Below are 12,120 nucleotides of genomic sequence, written 5' to 3'. Positions count from 1 at the left end.
TAGATGCATGGCAGGCAGGTGTCCACAGTTGACCACCAGTGAAAGAAGCCCACTGGGTCTTCCTGATATGCAGCTACTGGGCAGTTGTCTTCAGTTTCTGCTGCCACTGCCCATCAGCAACTGGAAATGAATGGAGCTGAGAGCTACTTTGTTCCTCAGATAGTATGGTGAGAAGTAATCCAGAGTTTTGCAGCAACACATACATATATGCACACATGCATACACACATACTCTTCACTACAGTAATTCTATAAATAAATGTGTTCCTGGGCTAATGCAGAGAATCTGGTATGCAGATCGGCTGCACACGAGCAAAATCAGCAGCTTTTGCTGGTGTGTAACTAAGCAATTGATTATCTATATCAGCCCATGAATAGGTTTTAGGCTTAATTCTTCAATGATAGCAGGCATATCACTTTATTTTGTGAGAGATAGATAGATTTATTTCTCCTGGGCATACCCGTTGCTAATCCCATGTGTGGCAGCTCTCGTGAGAGTTCAAGCAGCTGCCGGATAGTGAGGGGATGGGTGGGAGGGAAGAAAATGGTGGCGGCAGCTGGCAGGGAAACAAAAGGGTGGTGAACAGTGGCAGCTGGCAGGCAGGCAGACAAGAAAACAGCAGGTGCGGGGCAGCGGGTGGGGGAAGTCACAGTAGGCAGGCGAGGGGGAAGCAGAGGCAGAAGAAGATGGCGGCGGCAGGCGGGAGGTGTCAGGGGACAGCAGCACTGGCATACTAGAGGCACAGATGCTCTGCGCCCAGTTGATTTTTATTTTACTAAGCTAGTAAAATAATTGATTTTTTATTTTACTAAGAAATCCCCAGTTTGGAAAATGTCTGCAGAACATGTTTGTATTTGCTTGTTTCATCCATCCTGTTCAAATAGACATGAAATTTTATTTCTTAAACACTTGATGGCACTATTTCACCATGCAGACATGTTTCTGAAGGGAGGCTCATTCTTATGTTAAGTAGTACGAATGTGGCTTGGCATCAGCTTTCAGTGAGGCATCTCAGAACTGCATCTGGGCTGGATGTTTCACTTTTTCCTCTAGTTGAGGGAAGCTCACTGAAAAGTCTGAGCTTGGTCAGATCTATCTAATAAGGCCCCAAACAAGAAACCTGCTGATATAAACATCTTCACGCTTCACCTCCCTGCATCCCCATAGATCGTCACAATCATTGCTATAATAGATCCTCTCTGGTGTGAGGGTGGAATAGACGCAATAGATGAACATTTGTAGAGCAAGTCAGCCAACCAGTGATATATTTACAACAATCATTCTTTGGAACAGGGGCTTCTTTTGAGCTAAACATTCTATGATCAAGAACTTATTCTAGCCTGAAATGAACCTGATTTGCTATTTTATCTAGATGTTTTATTGGGCACCTATTAATCACTTTCTTTGATCTTGGAAGGGAAAGGTCAAATAAAGGATCTTTGGATCCTGATTCAGTTCTCTTGCTGCTCACTCAGGGACTCAGGGATGCAGGGAAGAGAGATCCTTTCTGCAACTGCATGGTTTTATGTACTGTATGTACATGGCTGATTAACATCTTTCTGATTTTCTTTTAAAAATACAGTGTGTTATGAAATGTTTGTCACATGGCTGGGAAACCTGGTGTAGTTTCTTGAATGGTTCTGCTTGCTTGTAAATTGCCTATCATTTTCTATCAGGATCCTTCTAGAGTCCTAGAGAGAGTTCCATCCCAGCTCTCATTCAACATGTACGGGATAGTCCTAGGAGATACAATGGTAGTCAGAACTGCAACATGCCGTCAGTACACCATTCCTTCTCTCCTTTCAGTCAGCTCAGATCCTGCAATCTCAGTGTTTATGCAGCATCTGGGGATTGAGTGTGAGGAGGTGGTGTGTTGATTGAAATGGGATCTCTACAAGACTGATATAATGATAGTTGGCAATTTCTGCCATCAGTGCTTCACATGTCTATGGAATCCATTTGATTTTTGGAGATCAGGGCCCCACCTAGTAACTGCCACTTCCTCTCTGGCTTTAATATCAAATGCCTAGAAGATCACTGTTGTGCAATAGAAGGTTAGACTAGGAAATCATCTGGCTTACATTTTTGTTGCCCAAAGTAAATGTTCCCAGTTTTCCTTCTTTGCTCTTAGACCTAACCTCAAGATAAAAGCATAAATCAGATACTACTGGAAATGCTCCACTCTATATAACTTCTATAGTTAGATCTTACATCTACAGTTCGATGTACTAGAAGAAATGGATATATTTTATATCTATACATCTCAGTTATCACCTAAACATCTACTGCTATCTAAAACATAAAACAAAAACTTTACTTGAAAAACTATTCATAGTCAAAACTCTTCTAATTTCCAAGACTATGCATTTTCATTTAATATCTAGGGTTTTAAAAATATGTATATACACATACAGACATTCAGTTGCACAGGTTGGGAACTGCTATGCATCTTCATACAAAATCAGCCATAAACATGGGCGTAATTATGATTGGGCGAGGGGAGACAGTTGTCTCGGGGCCCCACTGCCTTGAGGGCCCCCCGAGACATGTCATATGACTCCCCATTGCCCACCTGCCCAGCCCGAAGGCCCCTCACTCAGCCAGTCCCTCTTGCCCTGTCTGTCCTCTTTCCTGCTTGCCCTCCTGGCCTGCAGTGGAAGCAGCCTGCAAGCTGGTAGAGCTCCTTCCCTCTCCGACTCTCAGCTGATGGGTGGGTGGCCGGGGCTTCCAGAGAGGCCTCCATGCAGGCCTCCCTGAAGCCTGAACTCGGGTGTTGGCAGGTAGGCCGGCAGGCAGCAAGGAAGGAGGCAGGCAGGCAGAGTGGCCAATCCTGGCTGCCCTTATCCACCACAGTTCTCTGAAGACCCTCTGCCCAGGCCAGCCAGCCCAGCCTTTGCCAGGAATGGAGGTAGAATGTGAATACCTTGTACTTGATCTGCTTGCTTGCTGTAGGGCTTTGATATGTGTGTGGGGGTGGGGGGGGAGAGACTGAGAAGTCTCCGAATCCTTAATTTGAAACGGATTGGAAAATTTGTTGGCTTAAAAAACAACTATCTAAAAAGTCCTATAAGTGTCTTGTTTCATGGCAGAACATTACAAAAACTTCTGGAACAAACAATATTATATTCATTCATTCTTAAATGCACTTACGTTCAAGTTGTTTTGTGACCTAGAAGGTCTGAGTGAGAACTGTGAAGCATGTGTTGTGCTTTTACTTTATTTTTCTTTAGGAATGCTAAGCTGGTTCGACATGTTCAAAAACCTCACTCACACTATTTACACTGTATGTCATCAGTCAGTCTGATTCTTTAATGATATGAAATGTTAAGGAGGCCCTGCACATGCTGATTTGCCACCGAGCCCCACACCTTATTAGGAATAACCCTGCTTCTGAGCACCTGCAGTGAAGTTTCTCAGTAGAGTAAGAGACCACAACCAGCCCTACCTCCACATTGGGGAACAGGAAGAATAACTTTTAAGACAGACTAGGACATAACTTCAGGAGCTCCTTGAGCCCTGGCATGTTTCATCTATCTTAAAATTTTACCAAGAAAAGGCAGATTCCTCATTCTCCCCCCGCTTTCCCCCACCTCCTTAGGAATGGTGCTAATTCTTGCTCTTTTCTCTATTTCTCCCCACCTATCTTCCTTGCTTCAGTGGGACTTACTGGACTCCTATAGGGAGCAAAATAAGTTGGGAGCACAAACTAGTTTGATTTGCTTTACATCCCTGAGCATGTGCAACCCTATATGCACTTACCAGGGAAAGATCTCAGATAGTTGAATGCAATGGAGTTTATTTTTAAGTAGACATGTTTTCCTTGCTAGTAAGTCCTTTAGGTTTCAATGAAATGTACTTCCAGCTAAATGTGGTTAGATTTGCTGCCTGAAGCTGCAGTTCTCCACACACTTACCTGGGACTTTTACACACAGCAGGCTTTACTACAAGTTTACTGGGAGGCTTTACTGTGAAATTGAAGTTGCCCCAAAGAACCAACGCAAAATAGTGTTGTTTTTTACTCTGGATATAAATCAGGCTACACTATAAGCAGTGAAAAACCTGAATTACATGTGAACTGATCCCCAATAACTCGCAGGGACTTCAGGGTAAATCTGGCCAACATGTGAATGCAGCACCTCCATTCCAGAGGAGATGTGTGTTAAAGGCCCATGTGAAAAACCCCTTTCAAAGTCCCATGTGAAAAACCTCCTGGTTCAAACTTTACTGAATTTGTTCAGAGTTCTGAGAAAACATACATAGGCTCACACTGCATGGTTGAAAGTCTCCTTTGTTAATCTGCAGCGAAGGGCCCATTTTAATAATTAGTGTTTCTAGTGTGTTCTAGGTATTAAAAGTAGCACAAATATATAGCATTCAATGTATATCACTATATATTGTGAAGTGTGTATTCAGTGAAATGTATTTCCAGGCAGCATACTTATTTTGAAATATCAGACTTAAATCCTTGGGGGCCTGGGGTGTGCAGAGGCCCTGGACTTTGCGGGGGAGCATTTTAAAATCTCATCTCTGGGCCCAATCCAACCTTGCTATGCCCCTGGCCATAAATGACAAAAAAGGCAAACACTTTAAGCAATGTGAAAATTGCCTTCCTAAGGTTCTCAGGAGTCAAATTTTAAGGGCATCAAAGGGAATTTGCACTACAAAAATCCCATTAGTCATTTGAGATATCAGTCCCAAAACAATACATATGCCAGTACAAAAGAAAATTCTACACAGTAAATCTGTATTGCTTAAATGGCTTGTGTATATCCCTGAACTTCCTGTATTGCTTAAACTTTTCAAAAATTGAGAGAGATGCTCCTTTCATTTGCTTCACAGTAACCTCCTTATTTGCTCCAAACGTCAGCCCAGATACTAGATTTATCTAGCCAGAACTCACTGAAATGTTTGTTCATATACCAATAAATCAGTAAAAGGTCAACTACCAGTCCTCCAATATCAGCCGTAATTTTATTTTATGATAAAAGGAATAGCATCCTGCAACCATTTGTTCCATGGACAGAAAAAAAATGGCCAACACAAATATCATCATGCAATTCTTTATTTTTTTGTAAAAAAAATTGTGCTACCGGGCTATTACAGTACTGTAACAGTTGACACATATGGTGGTACTCCTTTAATGAAAGCACTGTTATAGAATTTTGACAGAAGATATCAAGACAATGAAAAGTTGGTGAAACATTATCCCATGATGTTAAACAAATCCACAATGTGAAAAATCTCTGACCCCAGACAATACAGAAATGGGTGGTCAGTATCCATACAATGCCACATCATGTCTCAAGCTCCACTGAAAGCTGGTCAGTGCATAATCATAGGCGGATTGCAGGAGAGGCAGTGGAGGCAGCTGCCTACAGCAAATATCCCCCCAGCAGCATTTTTAAAAAAGAAATATATATACATTTGTTATGCATATGTGTTTTTTTTCACTTGACGGCACAGCGGCAGGTGCCAAAGGGGCAATGGGTGGCGGAGAAAGCAGGCAGGTAGCAGGGCAGCAATAGCCAATGAGGTGGAAAGAGTGATGATAGGTCCTATCCCAAGCCCACCTACCTCTTGAAGCGCAGAAAGCGTGTGCAGAAAGGCCGGAAACAGGGCAATCAGTCTCATTCAGGAGGTAGGTGGGCTTAGGATAGGACCTATCACCACTGTCTCTACTTCATTGTCTATCGCTGCCTGCGTGCTCTCTCCACCACTCATTGCCCCTTTGCATCTCACACGGCATGCACCCGCCTGCCACCATAATTTGGGAGGCGGGCAGGCAAGTGCATGAGGAGCTTGCACTGCCACGTTCCTGCGCAGTGGCTGCTTTAATTTAAAATATAAATTCAATTAAGCTCCCCCAACTTCCTTGCCACTGGGGTGGCAAATCTTTGGCCGCCTACAGGTGCCAAAGAGCTTAATCCACCCCTGTGTGTAATAGTCCAGGACTATACATATTTCTTCAGAAGCAAGTTCCACCATACTCAGTGGGGCTTACTCTGAATACATCTGCAGAAGATTGCATACACTTTAGTGCAGTGTCTCTTAGAGTAGTGCATGAATGATGGCGCATTGCTTCACATGACCATCAGCAAGTAAGGAAAGCAGGGAAATGTCAGGGGAGCATTGGGAACCAAGAGTGCGCAATCCCAGCAGCTATGTCTTCAAACCTGCCCAAATCTGGTTCCCAAGATTCTGCACCTGGTATATGCCCAATTTCTGTACCCAAGATTTGAAGTTGGGCAGAGAATGTCAGACAGAGAGCACAGGAACCAGACTTGGGTGGGTTCAAATGACATGTTCATTTGAAGTGTGCACTCTCAGTTCCCAATATATTCGCAACATTTTGATGCCTTCCTTGTTTGGTGGCAGTTGTGTGAAGTCACACTTTGTTACATGTACAACAAAACTTTATTTAAAGTCAGAATAAATGCTAAGGCTTACATAGCTTCCCCATTAGTTATAGAACATCATGTATGCAGTACATGTTTGTATTTCTATACATGCACCATATGTCCACTTCCTTTTTTGTAGTAGATGCATTTGGCTCTTTTGCCCATCATCTGTGATGTTCTACACATCACCAGCATACCACTGTACTGTACAAGAGTCTGAGTGTGTGAACCATTTCTTAATTTGTGTTGCCTCTATCTTAAGGTTCAGTTGTTGTATATATTTTGTATCCAGATTCTAAGACTCCAGTGCTAAATACGTGCAGAGCATCAGTGATGAAGCGTGTATATATGATGATTTCCTTCAGAGTTCAGAGTGGGGACTAGGAAAGGATTAGATTTCTGCTTGTATTTTAAAGATAGGGGCTGAGATTTATACAAATGTGTGCTCTTCACAACTAAGGCTTCATCTCTATATCTAGCACTTGGGTATTGTATTGGAACTAGGGATGCACACTAATCAATTTTTTAAAATTTGATTTGTACCCGAATTTTATCACCTGATTTGTTTTGGGTCCGAATTTGGCCAGCTAGCAAGGGGTGATTTATTTTGTCCACAAATTTCCCCAAACAGGTAGCTTCGGTTACAAATAATTTTGTATCCAAATTGATTTGCACAGACAGTAGGCGCAGGCCGTGATTCTCTCAGCAGCAGGAAGGGGGTGAAAAAAAAATTATCATCTCTTTTCCTTAATCAGGAAAGCAGGAACAAAAAGCACACAATCCACTCCAGGCAGCAGGCAGGCAAGGCAAGGCAAGGCAAAGCTCCTCTGGTGCATACACGCTTGTGCGCACGCTCTCTCTCTCCCCTCCCCTCCCATGAGGCAGAAAGGCAGAATGGTGGCTTCCTGCCTCCTTAAGTACATTTGAAAATCCCTCCTTAAAATGCCCTCCACCCTTGTCCCTTCTTTGACCCTTCTCCTAGCCAATGCAGAGTCAGTCACCCCAGCAACACAAGATTTGAAGGGAAATGAGCCAATCTGGAATCACAAGCCAATCATTGCACACTGCAAGTCACCAATCTGAAGTTTGGGAGAGCGGGATTTTCAAAAATATTTCCTGATACAAAACAGAGGCAGCACGAGAGATCACCACAAAATGGAGGTCTGAGTCTACACATTTTCCAGGTCCAAAATCTGGCCAATTTGTTTTGTACCCAAATCTGGCCAGCTAGCACATGGGTGATTTGTTTTGTTCACAAGTCACCCAAAACAGGTAGATTTGGGTAAAAATCATTTGGTACCTGAATAGATTCACACATCCCTAATTGGAACCCAATTGCAAAATTTAAGTCCTGAGACATGCAGAGTCCACACATGAGGTGTACCAATGACTACTATGTAGCATCAGAGGTGGTACAGCATAATGGAGAGGTTGTTTGGTCATCATATTTTTATACCGCCTGATATGTACATCTCTAGGCAGTGTACAAAATTTAAAACATAATATATAACAGAGTAAAAACAGTTAAAATTTTACATATGATAAAACCAGACTAATAAAAACAAATTAAACCATTTAAAATTGATTCCAGTTAAAAGCCTGTGAAAACAGGTGCATCTTGAGGGTCTTCCTAAAAGCAAACCGAGAAGGAGAGGCTTATTTCAGTAGGGAGAATACTCCAAAGCCCCGGGGCAGCCACAGATAAGTCTCGGACCAAATGAGCTGTCAGAAACTGTAACCAGACCTCTCCAGAAGATCATAATAGGCAACAGCGTTCGAGACAAAGAAGGCAGTCTCTCAAGTACCCTGGATCCAAGCCATTACGTGTTTTGTAGGTAATAGTCAGCACTTTGTATTTTGCCCAGAAACATATTGACAGCCAGTGCAGTTCTTTTAAAATCAGTGTTATATGGTCCCTTTGGGATGCACACTCTGTACCAATTGTAGTTTCTGGACTACATACAAAAGCAGCCCCTGTAGACTGCATCACAGTATTCAAGCCTGGAAGTTACCAGCATATGCACTACAGTTTAAGGTCATTTGCCTTAAGAAATGGAAATAGCCGATGTATCATCCGAAGCTGATACACTCCTGTATCATCCGAAGCTGAAACACTCCTGGCCACTGCCTAAACCTGAAAAACCAGAGAGCGTTTTGGATCCAGTATTCCCAAGCTACGTACCTGATCTTTCAGGGGGAGTGTAATCCCATCCAGAACAGGCAGATCTAAACTATCTCTTGGGTCCCGACTTGCCTCCACCCCGTCAGTACCTCTGTCTTATTTGGATTCATTTTCAGTTTGTTAGCCCACATCCAGCCCTTTACCACCTCCAGGAAGGCATTTAGGGAAGTTATGCCATTCCTTGATGAGGTTAACATGTTGTGGCAACATCATAGGCAAATACACAATGGGCATTTTTAGGGTCCAAGATAGGGCTAAAGAGAGTACAGCAAGAAACTGTTGGCATGTTGAGGAAGCAAGGTGATAAGTTACCCCTTCAGCAGCAGGTGTGTGGCACATAACCCGGCTGCCTTATTGTGAAGTATCTATGCCTCATAGTCACTGTTCCCTCTAAGGTGTGCACATGCTTACACATTTTCTGATGTCCGCTCAGTTAATTTTAGATCCCGCTCAGGTTGAATTGGGAAGGCCCCATTCAGAATGCATGTGTGCACATACAGCCTTGATACTGCTACTCAGACCTTGTGTGTGTGTGTGTGTGTGTGTGTGTGTGTGTGTGTGTGTGTGTGTGTGAGAGAGAGAGAGAGAGAGAGAGAGAGAGAGAGAGAGAGATGAATACAAAATATAAGGTGCGTCAGCAGCAGTGCTTCTTAGAGTATTTCTTAGGAGTTTACAGCCTATTGAATCCTCTTTGTTTTATAACTACTCTGTGTATTTCCTGTATGTACACACAAATATGGGATTGGAGCTCTGATGTGTTATTTATAAAACTTATTAGTGCTGAGAAGGTACACAGCTGTGTTCATATTTAAGCTTAAAAATTCTTTTTAAAAGAGCCATAAACCAAGCTTGAAGCTGCACAGTGCCCTCCCTGCTGAGCAGGGGAAATATGTCCTTCCCAGTCCCTCTGAGGGTGACACAAGGTAAATTAGTAACTCTTCAAATATCTACTCTTTTGGTAAACAAGCCTGGACATCCTGATTAATGAAGTCAGTGTGTTTCGAGGGACTGGAGGGGGGTGACAGGAGCCCTTGTGCGACAGACCCCCCTCCCCAGCCGCCTGTGTGTGCACTGTTATGCAAGAGCCCTTAGGGTCCCGAGTGTTCCCTGCACTCTGGAAGGGCTCTGCAAGACCAGAAGCATGTTGCTGAGGGCCAGCACCATGTTTCCAACTTTGCAGAAAAGTTTTGATGGCAGCTTTCCAATATGTATATCAGAGACGAATCTCAGGATGAGGTAGACTACACCAGCTGCTTATTTTATATTCTGGGGTATATAATAGGAAAAGACCCCAGTTGGTACAGCTATACCCATAGTCATTAAATCTAGAGTTAATTTGGGAACAAATGATTAACGTTCCAACAGGCTTTAAAATTAAAGATTAGTTTTGTTACTAACATCCCTGCTAATTTGTTTGTAGAACATGTATATTATAGTACACAGCCATTAAAGGTAGCTGTGTTGGTCCATTTAAAATCAAAAAGAAAAAACCCAAAGCTACAATAGAATAGTGCCTTTATAAAAACAACAACTGAAAAATCACACAGTGAGCAAGTTTTCCAGAATCTTCTTCACATTGGATGTTAAGCAAAAAAGAAACGAGAAGATCTTTCCATAATCCCTGCCACCAACATCCTTTCCCTTTTGTATTTTAATATTCAGCTTTGAAGAAGGATCCTGGTGATCTTGAAAGCTTGCTCACTACTTTGTGTAAAACAATGATTCCCACTAGGAGGGGCAGGAACCCACTGCATCTCCCCACCAGTCATCCAGAATGGAGACAGATGCAGCAGGAGATACTGAAGAAAGGATTATTATTCTGGGTCTGGAGGCATTTCTGAAACCCAAGACAGAAATCAGGCTGGTGGTATATCTTTTTGTTAAAACACCAAAAAGGTGGGGGATTGGGGTGTGGGGGGTGAAGCACTGGGCCAAAAGACATAAAGTTATATTTCACTTCATCCTCCAGTGGTTGAGAAATTCAACAACATTCATAAAAATTGGGGTAGAAATAAATAAAATGAGGGTGGAAATAAATGAAAAAGCATTTCTGAACATGGCCATATATACTGTTTTTCATTAAAAAAAAACCAAAAAAAACTTCTGCCATCCACCATCTTCACCAGTAAAACAAAAACCAAAAACAACCAAAGTGACTCTGGTAAATTTTTAAGTTCCTTGCTAACTGGGCAAAGAGGCACCTTTTAAACATGGTGATTCCCTTTATTTAGCAGGGGGAGAGTAACGGGCCCTATCCACCCCCAGCATAGTACCTCCAGTGACTGTTGCTTGTTTCTATCTTAGGTTTCTTTTTAGATTGTGAGCCCTTTGGGGACAAGGAGCCATCTTTCTTTCTTTCTTTCTTATTTATTTATTTCTCTTATGTAAATCACTTTAGAAACTTTTTTTGAAAAGCAGTATATAAATAGTTGCTCTTGTTTTGTTAAGTTAGTTGAAAACAATAATAAATTTCTCTTTTGCATGTTCATCAATTTATGTATTGCTAGCAGATTTTATTAGAGCCAAGGTACAAAATGTCTACCACATAACGTGGATAATAAGGCTGAGAGAAGCTGTCCTTAGTTTTGTGTGTGTGTGTGTGTGTGTGTGTATATATATATATACACACACACACACACACATACATACACATACACATCGTGTGTGTGTGTGTGTAGTTGTCCATAAAATGTCCCTGAGATACAAATGTGGCACAGATATTTTTTCTAGCTTCAATTTTGCTCAAGATCCTCAGAAAATCTTCCCGCATGTTCAAAGCATTGTTTCCTGTAATACAGTCTCTCTCTTTCTGTATAGAAATCCAGCAGAGTACAAAATTTAAAATTATGCCTTTTCAAAATTTGGCAAATATGTTTTTAACTGTAAAATATCAGATACAGGCTGCTTTCTGTCATGATAAAAGCTTAGCCCAGTAAGAAGTTCTACATCTCTGACACGGGCTGTATGAAACTTCATTCTTTCTTCAACCCACAAGGACTCAGGCTTGCCATCCTGTTGGAATAGAGAAACAAGAATTAAGAGTATTGCTCCAGATACGTTCTGTTACTGAGATTATATAGTCAGAAGTCTACAAGGAAGCCAGTCACTCATAATGGGCATATTTTTGAATGGATATGTTGAGGCATATGAAGTATACAACATCATGGAATTCTATAGATCTTTAAAACATGAATTACATTTTCCTTCTTGTTTGTTACAACCATTTCAGATATCTAGGATAATTAGTGATATTAAGGATACAACCTACCACAAGACCAACTCTCCTCCTGGCCAGGGCTGTGTTTACTTTGAACTAGATAAAATCAAAATTTTGTTCCAAAAATGCAGAACTGTGAGACTCATAAATTATGCCCTCCACGCACAGTGGCAGATGTTTATGTGGCTTCTGCTAACCATGAAGAGAGGCATGCAGGACACTGAAGCTGCCCATCCTTTCAGCTTTCAAGCGTTCACCGCAACTATCTTGACAACCATTCGTATTAGAAATGCGCAATCAGTAGAGAATAACACACATTTTCA

At 42.0% G+C, this 12,120-nt stretch overlaps 1 protein-coding gene across 2 annotated transcripts in view; it reads right to left on the bottom strand.

Annotated features, from left to right (window-relative positions):
- Positions 1-5,048: 5,048 nt before the first annotated feature.
- ENPP1 (ectonucleotide pyrophosphatase/phosphodiesterase 1) overlaps positions 5,049-12,120 on the bottom strand; it is a 68,665-nt gene continuing 61,593 nt past the window's right edge. For both annotated transcript variants that reach the window (XM_053287228.1, XM_053287237.1), the window contains exon 25: positions 5,049-11,592. In XM_053287228.1, coding sequence (XP_053143203.1) covers positions 11,425-11,592 — 168 coding nt within the window. In that variant the 3' untranslated portion in view covers positions 5,049-11,424. The remainder of the gene's footprint in view (positions 11,593-12,120) is intronic.

The sequence above is a fragment of the Hemicordylus capensis genome, chromosome 1 (assembly GCF_027244095.1).
Source record: "Hemicordylus capensis ecotype Gifberg chromosome 1, rHemCap1.1.pri, whole genome shotgun sequence".
NCBI classification, from domain to species: Eukaryota; Metazoa; Chordata; class Lepidosauria; order Squamata; family Cordylidae; genus Hemicordylus; species Hemicordylus capensis.
The sequence above is the reverse complement of the archived record's forward strand: the minus strand, read 5'-3'. Positions and strand labels throughout refer to the sequence as shown.